Source organism: Chaetodon trifascialis, chromosome 2, assembly GCF_039877785.1.
Source record: "Chaetodon trifascialis isolate fChaTrf1 chromosome 2, fChaTrf1.hap1, whole genome shotgun sequence".
Lineage (NCBI taxonomy): Eukaryota > Metazoa > Chordata > Actinopteri > Chaetodontiformes > Chaetodontidae > Chaetodon > Chaetodon trifascialis.
In genome coordinates, this window is record NC_092057.1 from 13,129,730 (window position 1) to 13,147,406 (window position 17,677).

The window sequence follows — 17,677 nt, forward strand, 5'->3', positions numbered from 1 at the left end:
GAGACACCCCAAGCTTTTAGTCCTCGTCTCTGCTCCTGTAACACAAACTGAACTTTAGCTTTGGCCTCAATGCTACAAACCAAATCCCCTGAACTTGATGACATTTCACACTGTTTTTGTATTTTGTCTTTATTGGACAGAGACAGAAATCTAGAGAGAAGGTAATGATATTCACATGCACACAATAATTACCCTCTTTTGAGATTTCAATTTGCACCTTGTCTTCGACCAAGGTTAGATTCAGCTCTGTTTTGGTCTCCACCAACCCCTGATGGACTAATCTGGCTATTTGGCTGATAAATGCTCAATATTTGGTCCCATCATAACGCTGTCTTCAGCAACCATGGCCACCATCTTTTCCTAACCAGAAGCCAGCTACATGGTGGAAACAGATCAAAAAACACACAATCAAGGCTTTTACAAACCTAACCTAAGTTGTCATAGATATGGGGTCCTGGGTTCATAATGGTCGCTCTGGTGCACAGCTCATTGTGCTGCTTCGATCAATCAGATCAGAATATCTCCCACCAGCCAGACACATACCTGTCTCGTACCTGCTCATCCCACAGGTCACTTGTCTGGAGCACCCTATTATCTGTGCCAGGCTGTGCAGCTGCCACGAAGGCTGACACTCCATTGGCAAAAAAACCCAAAACTGTGAAAGTCTTTACACAGCAGCTGTCCCTGTATTCTACTGTAAGTGCTGTAAGTGTGTTTTTGAAGGGACGAAAGACATGTAAGGGTCTCACCAGAGTTTCTAGATCTGGTTTTCCTAGCAGGAGCACACCATCTCATGAAATCCTGTGCACTGATCATATTACATGCCCATTTTCAATTCTTTTTGAAGGTTCATTGTGGTTGAAGTGCTGACCCACAGATGGGAAGAATCAAAGCAGTTGTTGCAGTTCAATCAGCGCCTTTGATTGTTCCAGTAAAAAGAGACATCTGAACATTCAAAGCTGATGTTTAGACTCAAGATTAGCTGTTTTTATTGAATATATTTTATTGTTATTATATACTCTAACATTCACAAATTACAGCAAAATATTACACACAGCAGATGTTTCAAGACAAAGACAGACACAGAAAAACACATTTATAATGTTCCACACATTTCTGAACTATTACTTCTAGAAGATGATATTAAATTAAGGGATGCAAAGATTTTATTTTGGCAAATTGAGCATTTCTCCCTCAATCTGATAATAAATGGATTAATGCCTTGAGATTTTCTGTTTCTATTTGACATAATGGTGCACATGTACATACAATTTTCATACAATATATATAATCACTGGACACTTAACGATATATTTTCACTGTCCTTCAGTTCCATTCTTTCTATTTTTTAAAAGCATGAATGGCCTGAATTCCTGTTGCAATTCATTTAACAATGCTAGAAGTATTTCATACAGCACCCTTCAAATCTGAAAATATAATAACAAATATTTTCAAACACAGACAGATTCATCTTAATATGTCAAGGGGACCCCAGCAGAAAATCTGTGCTAGGTCCTAATAAGCAGCTGATTTCTGACAACATGAGTAGAGTGCTGGTGCCTTACTAAGTCTTCTTCCTCATGCTTTAGTAGCCTTTTACTGCAGAGGTTTTGAAAACCATCTGTACATTTATGCTTGTCCTTTCAGCAATGCGACCATCCGGGTTGCACCATCAGCTGTTATGAACACGTAACCTGTACATATTTTCAGATGCACTTGTTGATGTGCACACAGTTTGCTCCCTTTCATGGGCAGAATAAAGAAATCACATGCACACTGCACAAAAGGTGCTGGCCATGAAACAGGCCTACGGACGCATGAAAAACCTTGAAAAAGTGTGGTATGCAACACATGATGAACACGATGTATAGAATAAAACATTCTTCCTTCCAGTTCTATAATATCAAAGCCACAGCTGATCAAATGGTTTCAGTCAAGCACTATTTCAAGATTATTTATTCCAGTCATAATTATTTGGATATATGGACAGTGTATGAAATGAGGGAAGTGAACAAAAACTCCACGTATATTATATGAACTGTGAGCTTGCTCTGATGTTCAACCTCTAAATACACACAGTGACACATCTGCAAGCTTTTAACAAAGTGAGCCTAAATGACAGTGGTCATATTTGTTCTGCATATCAATTCAGTGCCCCAAACACTTAACCTGATGCACCAGATGGCTTCTTGGCTCACCTGACTTTGTGTGATCTCGTGAATTGAGCTGCCTCGCAAGGTAAACAGATACTCTTTCAAGTGCCTTGAAGCTTAAATAAAATTTGAAGCTGACACAAGCGGCAATATAAGCTTGGTCTCGGATGCTTACAATAGCTTTGAATCTGTGATGCACTTAATTTATTTATTAAACTGCATCGTCTGATTGACTCGCACCTTTTGACTGTGCAACAATTTAATAAAGTCTTGGTCACAGTCTGTGTGACACTGCACGATATCAGTTTGAGCCAGGATGCATGATGAGTGTAGCGCTGTGGTGTAAATTGAAAAAGCAGAATAACATCTGCAGTACCTGTCACCCATCTACGCTGCTCTCATGCCTTGAAAATGCAGCAAAACAATAAATGAGCTTTGTCACTGCTCCACCAGGTTTTATTCTTTGCCCACAAATGTATTTTTCTTCGTCATTATGTTTTAGCACTTGTGAAATGTCACGCTGGCCAGTGAATCATGGCAGAAAGTCTCGTTGTGAGAATCTGGTTCTAAATTCTTGACACCATCATCATTTTGCTGCAGGCTGTCAGCAGGACCACAGCTCTTTACCATGTTTCTCTCACGATTGTCAACTTTTGTCCCAGAGAGCCCAAAATCACACAGTGTAAATGTCCCTTTAAACAGTTACTACAGTCTATGGTACAGAGTAATACTGTGAAATGTAAGATTATGATGAAGAGTTAGTGCACAAATACATCAGCTGTATTTTGTCTGTATTTTTTCCATGTGCATATTCTATTAAGCCTCTGGTTACATGTGAGTCAAGGATAAACAGAAAAAAAGCCTGAGCAGCGGATGGGTTTGAAGCAGCCCGTGGATCAATGTGAGCATGATTTCATTTTTAGCATGTTCACGTACCCGCCGAGGTTCTGTGCTTGTAGGTAGAACAGCAAACCAAAGTTGGAAAATCAAACCTTTTATGAGCAGATTGTGTCTTAATTGAGAGACACTGTTTTGTTCACAGCTTTGGTGAGATTTGGGGATAAATGATTTTTTTTTTTTTTCTTTTGCTATCCCGCCAGCCTGTGAGTGCTGCTGAAAGGAAACACACACACAAATTACAGTTACATTAAAACACTGACATCAATGCCTGATATTTCAGACTATTATTTAAGACTTTTTGTACAAAATATTTATGTCAGATGAACTGGGGGGTTTTCCTCCATGAGAATATAATATTAAGAAAGGTCAGTTAATGTTATGCAACATGAATGAGCCCATCTTTTATCACTGTGCATCCTTTGCAAAGGTTACATAAGGACACTGTTGTATATCATAGTGTCAGTGTTACAACAGTATTCATATTTTTTTTTTTTTTTTTTTTCATTGATCAAAAGATCAAGAACATCTACCAAACGGACCTTGCCATGAGGTTGCCAAATGCTGTTGCCAAGATCAGAGATTTTTAATCCCACCTGTCAGGTCAACATGGGAGAGAAGTCCTTGAAGTGCAGAGATAACAAATGAAGACTGGGCAGACTCCATCTGCTGAGGGAAACTGTGTGATACAATCAAAAGCTCCAGAACAGCTGCTAAGTGGACCTCATGGTGAGATTGCTGAGGGCTGGGGGCCTCAAGTCTTGACAAATATTGAACTAAAAAATAAGAATAAAAAGAGTGTGACACGCAGTGTGGTAAGAGACAAAGCTGGATGAAACCACAGCCTTCTGATTGCAGTTTCTTCAGTCTAAAGCCATCGTAAAAACCATCTATTGCCTTGCCGCTATTAAAATCCTGTGTAGAGCCCCGCCATACATCTCAGAGATTTTCAGATCTCCCGTCCTCTTTGGAACATGATGAAATCTGAGCATAGGATCAAGAATCTCAAATACCAACACATACTGGTTTCCAGTCAGCTCACAGCCACGATGGGCTCCACTGAGAGGATGTCAGTTCTTCCTGTGAGGGCTTGCCTGGCAGTGAAAAGCACATGTGTGTCTTTTAGGTTGTGTGAGGACCGACTGGAAGAGGCATGACTCTGCTGTGAGGCGGGGTGGCCTGGGTGGGACAAAGCATGCCTTGGCCTAGAGGACTCGTGGTTGTCGGGCCAGGCAACCCTGTGACGAGGAGCGCAGGCGGCTGCAGGGAGGAGGTCTGGCTCCAAGCCAACCACCGCCCTCTGTTTCCTCCTGCATATGTCAAAGAGGAGCCTCAGCTCCTGGCGGAAGGTGGGATTCAGACAGCAGTAGATGAAAGGGTTGTAGCAGGTGGAGCTCATAGCCAGCCAGTGAAAGCAGAAGTAAAGCGCGTTAGAGGAGTGGATGGCCTGGCTGGACAGCAGCACCACGTAGCAGTTGAGTGGGAACCAGCAGACAGCAAACACCCCGACCACCAGGAGTAACATGGCCAACGTTCGGCGGCGCTTTCTTCTGTGGGCGGCGTGCTGAGCTGTTGTAGTGTCACCGATAGCGTTGTGGCGCCACAGCCTGCAGGCCACTGTGGTGTAAGACGCAGTGATGATGAGGAGGGGCAGCATGTAAAGTAATATGAAGGTGAGGAGGTCAATGTACTGCCAGTAGACGTCTGATGGCTCTGGGAAGTCTGGGACACACAGGCTGCGTTCCTTTTCCTTACTGAGGAGGACAGTTACAGAACAGAGAGGGTTTAGAGGGCCACAACTAAATATTTAAACACATAGATAAGTATATAATGAAATTCTTAGTTAAATAAATGAGTAATTCTGTAATTCTTAAACTAACGAACAAAAAATGATATAATTTAATGCTTAATTGTCACCATAAATAAATCACAAATCAAACATATAGACATTACATATATAAATGTCAAATGTGTATTTATTCATTCATTCATTTTTATAAATTTAAACATTTTTACATTGATTTATTAATTCATGTGTTAATTCATTTATTCACTTGTTCACATCTACTTATATTTATATCATACAATACATATATTTATTACTAATCATTATTATCATTTTATTTAGATTTTCTCCCATTTAAATTCATATTCAGAAAACTATTGACCCCTGCGGGGAAATTGCTTTACTGCAGTACAAGTACCTCAACACACAGTTAGAAAGAAGGATGAAATACTTAAAATACAAAGTTACAAACTACTATAAGGGTCACATAACCATAATACTACTAATAGTAGTAAAAATGAGCAAATGTGTGCAAAATGTTAAATGCAAATGGTAAATAAAATAATTTGAGTTAATAAAAAAATGCTAAAAAAAATTATATATATATACTTATTCTTTAAATATGCTGATAGTAATACAAGGTAAGAGCTGTACTTTAGCATGAAGGGAGGAGTTGTATCGATGAATGGAGCACTTGGTCACTTTGAGTCTCTGGCTGAGTGGACGAAATGTAAGGGACAGGACGGGACGGGACAGGACAGGACAGGACAGGGCCAGCCTTCTGAGTCAGTTTATTGAGTCTGTTGGTGTCAGCCACCGTCAGCCTCCTGCTCCAGCAGACCACAGCATAGAAAATGGCTCTGGCTACCACAGAATCATAAAACGTAATTTATCCTTAGCTTGCTGCAGCGAAAGTTTTAGAAAAAATCTGTTCACTTCATCCACCAAAGTCACGGCGTGGACTCTGCCCTGCCATTCATGGCTGAACTATATTGCTTTTGCCTAATTCGAGATAGCAGCACCCGGTGTGGATCGAAATGAAATCTTTTTTGCTACAATGGTGGATATGTTGGCTGTAGCCAAACACATGGAAGTAAATATGATTTCATATGCGTTTTCAGATCAGACTGAGGGCTTCACTGAACAAACTGGAGGGATATTAGCCATGGCTGAGATGAACGCAGCAGTATTCATGAACCTCGCACAGCTGGCGCAGTGACTGAGGCTGCTGGGTGATGGAGCAACCCGACACACACAACAGCAGGAATAGCAACAGCAATAACAGGCGATGGATATTCTTTGAGCTTGTATAAAACACACTGGTTTTGTCTACTAGATGTGGCTGCAAACAACATATTTTTGCATCACATTTCTATGCGCTCATCATCAGCTTCGATCATGTTGGAGTCACTTCTCATAGAATTTTTTATTTCTTGGTTTGACTTTCTTTGCAGGTGGCAGAAGGACAAAGAAGCCGCTTTAATGACTTCAGGGGGTCAAATGCGTTGACAAGAACCGGCTGTCTCCTTCTTCTGTTGACTTTTATGGTGGTTGCCACCCATAACGGTTGCATTACCGCCATCTGCTGGCGCAATGCAAACTATCTGTAGTGCAATCCCATTCACGAAATTGTTCATTTTATAACCCAGACCCAATTCTGTTGCTGCCTGGTACACAAAGGTGTGTTTTGAAGCAACTCGACATTACACATTTCAGATTTTTGCACGTACCTGCGTACCAGTTATGTGCACCCTGGTCAATAAATATAATCATTAATCATTAACATGTATGAGTGTGTGTCATTTTACCTGTATGTAAAAGTCAGGAGCTTTTGGTAGATTGCATGCGGGAGGGAGAAGCAGCTGGCCATTATCCAGATAACAGTGACCCAAACACCACCTTGTGCCGGGGACATGCGAGGTCTCAGAGGATGTAAAATCACCTGAAAAAACACACACACAGGTTCAACGCGTGATGTAGGTAATCCATCCACAGCTTTCAGCTGTGGGTTGAAATCAGCGCTCGATCCATCAGTGGAATACTTTCTGAAATGACTCGTCCAATTATAAATCCACTAATGCACAACACATACCGTTACTGGAGCTCTGTGAGGCAGAGTGTTAACATCAGGCCATAGCGTTTTTTTTATGGTACTGTTTATTAAAGTCGAGCTCAATTTGACCGCGCTGTATTAGAAATTGCCTGTTGTTGTGTTAAAAATAATGAGCGGAGGAAGCAGTTTAGCTGAACAGAATGTAAACTCCAAAAGGAAGCAGATTTTACTTGATATAATCGCCATGTGGGCTTGTTGGTGGAAGACAAGCCCTGCTGAAAGAGAAGTAAGAATTAGACATTCAGGTCCATGTGCATCACATACTGACGGCGCATTGCAGAGGCATGTAGTGTCGTAGACCTGAAGATGTAGGATCCACACTTGAATTAAGCTCAGTGTTAGTTAAACAGTACAGAATTCAAGCACCTCAGAGAACAAACTGAGGTAACCATCAGATTAATCTCTTGCCATTAACAAGACCACAATAACAGATTTTCTTATTCATTCACATAATACAATGTTTTCTGTGGCTTTGTGGTTGGAGATTAGCAGATGCTCAACAAAGAAAAGAAAAGCAGATCAAACGCTGCTTTCACTGTTAAACGTGGGGAGGAAACTTTGAGCAATGAATCATAAAGTCATTATTAAGTGAAAACAAAGGCCTTTATTCACCAAAGGTGTGGCTTCTTTAATTCATAATACAGTGGTTATAAGCTCCTAATGCTCCCCCAGACATCGCTGATGAGACATGCAGAGTCACGAGTTATCTAAGAATAAAAGTGGTTCAAAAAAATTTCCATCCGCAGCAGAGGTCACATTAGTCATCAGAACTGCCATTAACAATTTGACCCAAGGGTGTTGAAACACTGTGTCTGTACATTTATGCTGTGGCGGTACACTTTACAGAGTCTGAAGAACGCCTGCAACTAGAGCCAACATTTATTACTGGAACACATCACGGACAAGAACAATTATTAGTAAGCAAACGTCCAAAAGAAAAGTGCTGCCTTAGAAACAATCACCCAAACGCAATTAAGACCGTGTGTGATCTGCATACCTTCTGCCTGACCATCTGCTAATTCCTCACAGAAACAAACCAGTGAAATGTCTCTATTAAGAGAACATGTGAATTTACTTCTCAGAACAGAAGCTTTTTGGACTTCGGTACATTAGTAACATAAAAAGAAACCGACATTTACAGCCCGTCTTTTCAAATAAAGCTTCTGTATTTGCATACGATCATGGATGCCGTGAGGATCGTTATGAAGCATGGTTTGTGGATGGTAATGAGGTGTGTGCAGTATATATGGCGAGCCATTCCAACAGTCTTTAGGAGATTTTTACCAAACTTTCTGAATTTAATGACACAGATGTAAGTAGGCTCACAGCAGAGGAGGGACATCTGCTGGACCTATGAGGCACATAGATGTAATGGTCATGACTGATGTAATGAAATGTTATGAAAGCCTTGCAGGAAAACATCACAGCTTCTGTGGATGCCAATGTGCGCTCTTTCTAGCCTCCTCCGAAGAGCAAAATGTTCCCCTTGTTCTGTTTTCAAGGCTAAAACTCAGCTAAAGCACATCTGTGCCCAAGTCACAGCCTTGTCCCTTGCACCTTTACCTAACAGTAAATGTCAGCCACTGTAAGCTTTTATGGTTATATATAATATAGACTGCGTTGTGTTGGCTCCGCTGACATTCACAAGTACACCCAAATCTCTCATATAATCATGGGATGCCTTTATATGAAACCATTATCCTCCATCTCATGATCCTCTCAGAGGAAATTCGTGTTTTTCATTGTTGCGCCATGGCCAATGATCACACTACATATTGAATGAATATGAGGTGTGATCACGCTGGAAAATGAGAGAAAAAAAAAGAGCTAAATAAATAAACTGCATACTAAAAAAGAGTTCACACAAAGTCTTCAAAGTTTGCTTAATTTTAACCATCCTGTTTCAGGGTTAGGATTTAAATGGATTTAAATATACGCCATGAAAAATGTTTGATTTTCCACACAATTTGGTGTTTCATCTACACATCTCTCATGTAAATCGAGAATATTTTGATATTTGAAACAAAGCAACCCCGCCGTCAGATCTGTTTGTTGTCCCCCGGCGACATTAATTAATAATAATCAACACATTCAATCGATATATATAAAAGTTGTACCATCAGCAGTCGTGCTGTGGAGAGCGTGAGCAGCGCCAAATTTCCGAGTGTGCATACACTGCACTGAGGACCTCTCCTGTTCAAACAACACCACCTCACTGGCCAAGAAGGCTCAGCAGTGCCCTCACTTCCTCCTCAAATTAAAGAGAACAAGAAGCCCAGCACCCATCATGTGCTCTCTCAGCAGTGAAAGTATCCTGACCAGCTGCATCACTGCGTGGTGCGGAAGCTGCTCTGCTCTGAATCAGTACAGCTGGAAAGATTATCGGTGCCTCGCTTCCCTCCCTCCTGGACATCTACAACACCCACTTTACCCGATAAACGGTCAGCATTGTGAGCAACTCGACCCATCCCTCACACAGCCCCATCAGCCTTCTGCCATCTGGAGAAGATACCGGAGCCTCCATGTGAGTCACAGCTTCATCCACCAGGCTGTCAGGATGCTGAACTCTCCCCTCTCTCCCCTAAAGTTGACCTTGACTAATATGAACTGTTGGTAAAGTAAACACTGTGACTATATACATCGATTGCTGTGGATATAAAGGAATTTGGTAAACTTTCCACAGTTGCTTTTATGGTAGCCATTTTTGTTGCCTCGAAAGTCTTTGAAAAGTGCTTGAATTTTATTCAGAAAAACTGTACGAACCCTGTAAAATAGCGATTGTTGATTTTTCGGTGGGCTTTGATGGACACAGTGCTATGCAAAACGTAAACGGAGTTGTGATTGGTGGCGAAAAACCAACTCGGAGCACTTTTTTCTTTCTCTTTCCAAATCTTTTATCATAACTCCTCACTGGCAGTGACGTCTTCAGTTGTTTAATATCAGCATTGCATTTCTTTGATGTGACAGTATTTCTTTTTGTGTGCCACTGCTCCACCAGTCATGTGTCACGTCAGCCAGCTCCTTTTCTGCTGCCCCTCTCTCTCTCTCATCTGCACACCTGTTCAGCCAGCGCACACCTGAGACCAATCCCCACCTGTGCCATACTTAAGTGGCTTCCTCACGTTCACTCTTTGCCAGATTGTTCTTAGCCCTTACGCGAGACTCTCCAGCGTATTCTTTCGGGGAGATTACCCAGATTAGACCCAGCCTGCCTTTGACCTCGTCTGCTCTCCTGTTTCCCTGTAAAGACCCCTGTTCTGTGACCCCGACTACGAGTTTCATCTTGCCCCTTCTGGACAACAGTACCTGTGAGACTCACGTGCTTCTACGTTCAGTCTGTGCTGCATTTGGATCCTGGTATCTCCGTTACACAACATGCAGTATCCAACTGGGGCACAGTATGTGCTTGCATTATATTTTGTCTGCTATATTATGAATTTCCCTACATTCACCATCTGCTGTCTTGTTTCAATTCTAGGTTTTAACTCTTTGTACCATGTATTGTATCACAAACTGGTCCCCAAGACAATGTCGGGACTCGCTTGCAAGAGACATCATTTAATTATTAAACTAAACAAACTACAATAAGCAATGTGTGAGTGTTGAACATCAGCAATGAATTGATAAGTAAGGTATCTGCTGCTAAGCATTGAACAAAAACTGAGAGGCTGATGCAGGTTGAAGGGGGACAGATATGTAATTGATCATGGACTGGCTTTTATATCACTATATATATTACTATATTACTCTTAGATTTTATAAGAGCCCAGATGACAGAGAGCTCCAGAACGGCTAACCTGAGGTGAGATTGTCATGTTGACAGCTGAACTTTGAAGCCCAAATAATGTAGTGCCCGTAGCACGTTTGCTACCTGCTTACAACATCCCACAATGCAATGCTTTCCTTTAACTCCTGAGGTAACAGTCAATAATCACAGCCATGCAACACAACACCTGCAGCAGTGAGGCAAAATGATGATTCATGAGCATCTGAAACCCCAGTTTACTACTCACTGTAGAGTCCCCTGTGAGGGTTTTTCATGGGGAATGTTTGCTGCTGATTACAGATATTTCACAAAATCAATCAACAACAGAGTAATTTCAGTCACAGCTGTATGACAGTTTGTAATCTGCACGGTGCCGTCAGGTGTCTTCACTCTGTGCTGCACTCTTCGTTCTGTAACTACAGCTCTGGTGAGAGGAGCAGAGGAGGGAAGTGTATTTGGCTTTAGATTCCATGGTTACCTTCAGATACAGAACTCAGCATGAAGCTGAAAAAATGCTTCATCGATTAAAAAGAAAAGGACACTGCGAAAGCATTTCCAAAAATGCCCATTTCTCCTCCACGTTGATCAGTCATTGAACTGGTCTGTATCAGAGCGAGAGCTGTCACTTGTGTCTTATTCATGTGGCCCAGTCAAAGGAAAGGGCAACAGGAGGATGAGGAATAACACGACATTTATCAGGCTTTTCAAGAATAAAACCGAGTGGGCAGTAAAATCATTGATGAGCAGCAGGCTTGCCTGTCAGTCGTTTTTAGTCGATAAAACACATCGAGAGCCCATCTTATCTGGACCAGCTTGTTTACAGGATTTGACATCCTCGACTCTGGTCAGAATACAGATTTATGAAAATTAGTTTTAATTTTATTTCACGAGCCACAAATGCATTTATTTGAAATATATTCCTGACTGCCTCTGTTCCTCAAGCAGAAAACACTTTATTTTATCCTTGTTTTCTGCAGTTCTTCTTCACATGACTCGCTGTGCACTATCATACTTTAAAAAATGAAAACAATGAATTTTACTCCAGGAGGCTCAATAAAATGCATCTTCTTTTTCTGCTTCTTCTTCTTCTTCACTTTAAAATGTACCGTAAACTGTACTTTAATAGTTTCTGCTAGTTTCTTGCTGCAAAACAAAAAACATGTTATTGCACAGCAACACTGAGGGAGAATCCATTGGGGAGCACATCAAAAAGTCAACAGTAATCGGCAACAGCAATTATAATCCTGACATATTTATATACGATTTTGTAGGTGCACCTGATGGCAATCAAGCACCATGCCAAATGAGAAGTTTGCTCCTTTCTTGTTTTTAATGTACCTGTTAATAAAATAGTGTCAGTCCTTGCATCCTGGTGTGTGCTGGGACATTGTTTTTTCGGTCCTCTGTGGTTTACCCTGGTCCACCCAGGAGAGAAGCACCGCTGTGCACAGGGTGTCTTTATTTTTTTAGTTTTCATTGCTCTTGTGCTGCCTTGCTGCTAAAACAATTGAATTGCCTGGAACAGCAAAGATCAGACCAGAAGTGAAGCTGTCAGGTCGAGGGAGTTGTCAGGAAACACAATGCTTGTCTTCCATGTGTTAAATAGTCTTTTTCAAGGCCATACTTTCAGTCCAAAGACTAAACCCATCTGTATGCTGTGATGCTGTTTTCCATGTCGGGCCTGTGTGAAGAAGAGATGTGAACTGATGTGGACCACGGATCAACCATGGACTTTTTTTTAATCTTAAAACATCATTTTTGTGTCTGTGACAAGGTGTTCCTTTAATCTAATTAGCAGATGATGTTGTTACCGTGTTGAGCTTCACACGAAACGTGTCATGCTCACCTGAGCAACCGGCTCCAACAGCAATCTGTGTCACAGCACGTCAGCAACAACACAGCTTCAATTCTTTTCATTTTGACTTTATATCTCATAGTATACAAATATATTTATATATAACTATATATAAAGTATATGTTGTACTGTGGCCACTCCATATTGGGTCTATGGTAATCTTGTCATATGAGATCAGTATATTAAATGGAGCTTTATGACAGGCGAAAAAAAAAAGCCCTCATATATCTAGACTTACTATTTTATTGGGAGCTTACTGGGAGCACACCCCTTGACTGAAGCACTCTTATCACAGCACAGTGTTCTGCACATCACACAGTCAAAACAAACCTGCCGGCGGTCCAGCGCGATGGCGGTGAGCGTGAGAGTGGAGACGTGCAGGGAGCAGTACTGTACAAAGCGACTGATGTGACACATAGTCCTCCCAAACACCCAGGTGCTGTTCACAAATCTGACCTGGAGGGACACACAAACAGTCCATCATGCACACCCATCAATCAGCTGACCTCTGTCCATCAAGGTGCAAACTGACACTGTCATTTTCAGTCATGTGATTATTGTTACCACTAAAATATCAAAGCTCATCAAACGGGAATGGGAATATGCTTGGTTTGTTTCAAACTAAATTAGACACCCAGAGAACAGGCAGATACAGATTATTATAAATATACATAAATGCAATAGTCTCTCTCTGCAAACACACACACACACACAGAGAGAGAGAGAGAATCGTGTTTCCATCACTTCTGGGAACATTACATAGACTTATATTGATTTCTTGGAGATTTACTCTAACCATAACCGTAAGCACTATTTGTCCTTCACCCTAACATTTAATTATTTACATTATGGGGATCCGCCTTTTGTCCCCACAAGGAAAGCAAGTCCGCGCAATATGACTGAGTAAACAGATTTTTTCCGCCACAATGTGGATAATAATGGTTCACACGCAGGCACATGCGCGCACGGAGACAGATTCGCGGGGAAATAAGAAATAAGTGAGGAAAAAAGGAAGTTTTTTTTTTTAACGCTATTTGTTATTTAAAAAGTGGTTTTAAGGAAATATTAGTCCTATTTTAGCATCTCCCTTAACTTCACCAGCCTTCCTAAATCCAGAGAAAAGTTTTCCCACACACAGTGTAAAGAGAACAGCAGCTGCTGTGCTCTTTGAGTGTGTGAGTGAGTGAACACACACACTGAAGGTCATGCAGAGGTGAAAGGTGCTCTCACCAGGGTGAACGGCGTGTTGAGAACAGTGATGAAGATGTCAGCCACAGCGAGGTTCATGATGAACAAGCTGGTGGCGGACTGGGTACGCTTGTTTTTCACCACCACATGGCACACCAGGGTGTTCCCGAACAGGGAGATCACGATGATCAGAGAGTAAGCGGCCACCAGCAGCGCCTTGACTCTCCCGTCCTGCGACTCCCCGCCGCGGCGCTTCTTGGTGGCCAGGGAGCGCCAGTCCTCCAGCATGCCCTCGTCAAAGTCCAGGAGGAAAAATCCAGAAGTCCGGTTATCCAACTGTCCCGAAACGTTAAGCAAATGCTGCGTGTAAGAAAATATCTCCTCTCTCTCAAGTGATGAGTCGTTGAGTGTGTGTCCCGCCGCCGCTGCTGCTGCCTTGACAGGGCTGCTCATCCAGAGCACCGCGCACAACCAAACACACACAGCTCTCATCTTATCAGTACTTTATTCTGATTTGTTTTGGCTCTCTTTGGAGAATCTGTGCGACTGTCAGCTGAACAACTGCTCCGTCCCAGCGACCACCGAAGTAATGCGGAGATGTTGACGCATGTGCAACAAGTTGCGCGATGCGACTCAGCCGCGCGGCTGCAGGTTTTCAACCTCGAGTGGACATTAGCGCGCGTGCGTATGCATGTGTGTGTGGGGAACTTTCTCTCTCTCTCTCTCTCCCTCTCTCTCTCTCTCTCTCTCTCTCTCTCTCACACACACACACACACACACACACACACACACACACACACACACACCACCGGTAGGCTGGACTTTCCCTCATCAGCCACGCGGCTCATTTCCCCTGGACTTGCAAACCTGAGCCTGATGACATTCATCTATTGTAGAGTCCAAATAAGTCGACTTCACATCCCCATCCAGCAGGTGTAATTTCAACACATTCTCACTCTCAGCAGGATACCAATGTGGAGCGCAGTCCTCTATGGACAGCCTGTTCTCACTCCCAGCATATCAAAGAAAGTGTTACAAAGAGTAAGAAAAGTTCACTTTATTCAGGCTTCTGATTGGCCACCTTTTGGCTTCATTGGCATACTCTTGACAGTGCTTCAGTTGTTTTTTTTTTAGCCTGAGTCTATCACTGGCACTCATGTATTTGTATCTTTCCTTTTCATTTAGGTTTGTTTGTTTTATTTTGTTCTGCAGTGTTTAGTGAGTTGTGGACAGTAAATGAGGCTGGAGCCTGTGTGATCTGCTGTGAAGGACCATCCATCCTCCTGCTGATGACTCTCGTTAATTTCTAAGCCTAAAACTGCAGCGTCTCTGCAGTTGAGGCGTATTCGCCCAAGGCAGATTTAGCCTTCACCTTCAGGCAGACACACATTGCATCCAGTTTATGTCATTTGAAGGGATCCATGCAATATGCAATCAGTCAAGTAATATACAGCAATGGAAATGAGCTCAGGGCCCCTTGGGGCCTTCATGCATGGAAGTAGGTGGGAAGAGGAGGTTTTTTTTTTGTTTTGTTTTTTGCCCTATGGCCCTGAAGAGACTTGAGCGGCCCTGATGGAGAGCATCTGTGTTTGGATGTGAGTACCTTTTGCAAACCAATTAAGCCAGTCTGTGATTCATTTATTCAGTGATATTTAAATCCACAACATCAGGAGTAAAGTTACTGACACAGAAGCCAGCTTAAAAGCTTAAGTTTCAACACCATCTTGTCTACTCTTGAGAAATCATGACATATATTACCGTTTTTTCATTATGCACACTTGAAGCATAGCAAGAGATCTGATAAATATCACAGTGCTGCCAAACATTCAGCATTCATTGTGTCCCAGAGGAACATCTGACCACGTGGCTGGTGGTCATTAACTTTCCACCTCCATGAGGAGAAGAATCCTGTCCTGCTTTTCCAACAGAAACAAAGTAAACATGGAAAAAAAAAGCGTAATTACACAGAGTTCTGGTTGTGGTTGAGTTTGAGTGAGAAAATAATTACTCAAATATGAAAGATTTACTCATTTTAATGCATTTGGGGTCAAAACATTGAAAAGTGTCCCACAGCTTTGTCTGTATGGATCATTTTAAAAAGGTGGATTCAACATTGAGGGGTGTGTGTAAAAAACTGTTAAGCTTCATTTTGATTTTCACATTCATTGGTGAAGGGACAGATGGCAGCTGCTGCTGTGAAGGGACAAATGTGAAGAGACCACTAACTGTGATTGTGCCTCTGTCGTAGAAAATGAAAACCGGAGCGACTGATACTTCCGTCTGAAGCTCAGCTCACACCAAGGTCTTCACTGTGATCTCTTGAACCTTGAAATCATTTTTGTTGTTACTTGTTTTGATAGTCTGGGGGGGTAGAGAAGAGTTGTAATCAAATTATTTAATTATTTAACATCTTTCCAGATGTGAATTTAATTCACATCTGGAAAGTGCTTGAATAGTGAAGGAATGAATATATATATATATATATATATATATATATATATATATATATATATATATATATATATATATATATATATATATATATATATATATATATATATATATATATATATATATATATATATATATATATATATATATCCATTATCTATACCGCCTATACACACACACACACACACACACACACACACATATACACATATGAACTGTGTATATTGATGATCCATGTCAAAGGTTTGGTTGCCTGCTGCTGGGTGTTTTCTATAAATTCGCTGCACTATAACTGGATATGAAAAGTGTCTTCCGTCCTGAGCACGATGTGAATAATACAAATTATTATTTAGAATGAATTAAGGGATTCATCACTGATGATCACAATCCCCTATCGCCATCTGTAACAACTTTAAACCACGTGAAGTGAACACATAATAATTCCTGTGGGGAAAATAAAATCAATGACTATGATAGTGTGAGATTCATTCACACATTACACAAATGTCTGTTATCTTAATCCATGCTTAAATAATAAATGATGAGAAAAGGAAGTGTGGACAGTGTGAGAACATGGGGACCAGTTGTTCACTACTCACATCAATAATTCAGTATTTTTCACATTTATGTAATGCCAAATCTGTAGTCATTTACATGTGCTTTTTGACTTTCCAGTGAGGCTTATTATAACATGCTGGCAGATATATGTTGATCTGCTGTCTGGGATCTGCAGGTCTGAGTATTATATGTGATGGAGTCTCTAACCAGTATGAGCACGATGATTCACTGATGCTGGATTTGAGCTCTCACCATCCTTCAAGTGGGGGAAAATAATAAGACACTACCGTAACAAGGATCAGGAGTGTCATTACAGCTGTACTGTTACGAAGCCCCGTGGATGGTTTTTTTCTTCCAGTGTGGCCACCGTGTCTAACTCATGACAGACACACGGATGGTGGGCTTACTTCATCATAATGCTCCTGTTCAGTGACATGAGATCTGGCTCATGCTCCTCTGGTCAGGGATGAGAATCGCTTCAAGGGATTTCAGAAATTCAAGTTGTTCTTCTTTTCCCACCAGCTTCAAAATAGCCTCTTCAAAAGATGTCATCAGTGTTTGTGCGTGGGTTTTGAGTGCTAATCAGGGTCAAGGGTGCTCAGCAGCTCAACAACATGACCACCACTAATAATCATAGGGGGACAGTAAGTACATTTAAATGGTTATAGCTGCTGCTTAATTTAAACACCTTGTTTAAAAGTAGGTGTTTGGAGGACTTTTCCATCATACAAACTACAATGTCTACAGTCTACGGTTATAGAGGCTGACAAAGGTGGTAGTATATGAACACTTTGTGAACTAAAGTAATTACTGAAGTGTGGTTGTTCTGTTTAGTTTAATATTATTTTTTTGAATGTAATTAGCCCATGGAAAATTGCACCAAATTCCAGCAGAAAGTGCTATTAAAGAG

General features: G+C 41.4%; 1 protein-coding gene across 1 annotated transcript; it reads right to left on the reverse strand.

Moving 5' to 3' along the window:
* Positions 1–3,240: 3,240 nt before the first annotated feature.
* Positions 3,241–14,250, reverse strand: gpr83 (G protein-coupled receptor 83). The gene is made up of 4 exons (XM_070988840.1): positions 13,801–14,250; positions 12,901–13,026; positions 6,645–6,778; positions 3,241–4,804 (listed from the first exon to the last, which is right to left on the reverse strand). Exons 1-4 carry the CDS (start codon positions 14,248–14,250, stop codon positions 4,084–4,086), a joined length of 1,431 nt encoding a protein of 476 aa, XP_070844941.1. The 3' UTR covers positions 3,241–4,083.
* Positions 14,251–17,677: the final 3,427 nt, after the last annotated feature.

Bases quoted from the DNA above. Each gene is read 5' to 3' on its own strand.
- gpr83 (XM_070988840.1), bottom strand. From the start codon at position 14,250: ATGAGAGCTGTGTGTGTTTGGTTGTGCGCGGTGCTCTGGATGAGCAGC. The intron at 13,027-13,800 runs GTGAGAGCACCT...GTGTCCCTCCAG, and splicing joins TCAACACGCCGTTCACCCTG to GTCAGATTTGTGAACAGCAC. The intron at 4,805-6,644 runs GTAAAATGACAC...TGTCCTCCTCAG, and splicing joins CTCCTGACTTTTACATACAG to TAAGGAAAAGGAACGCAGCC.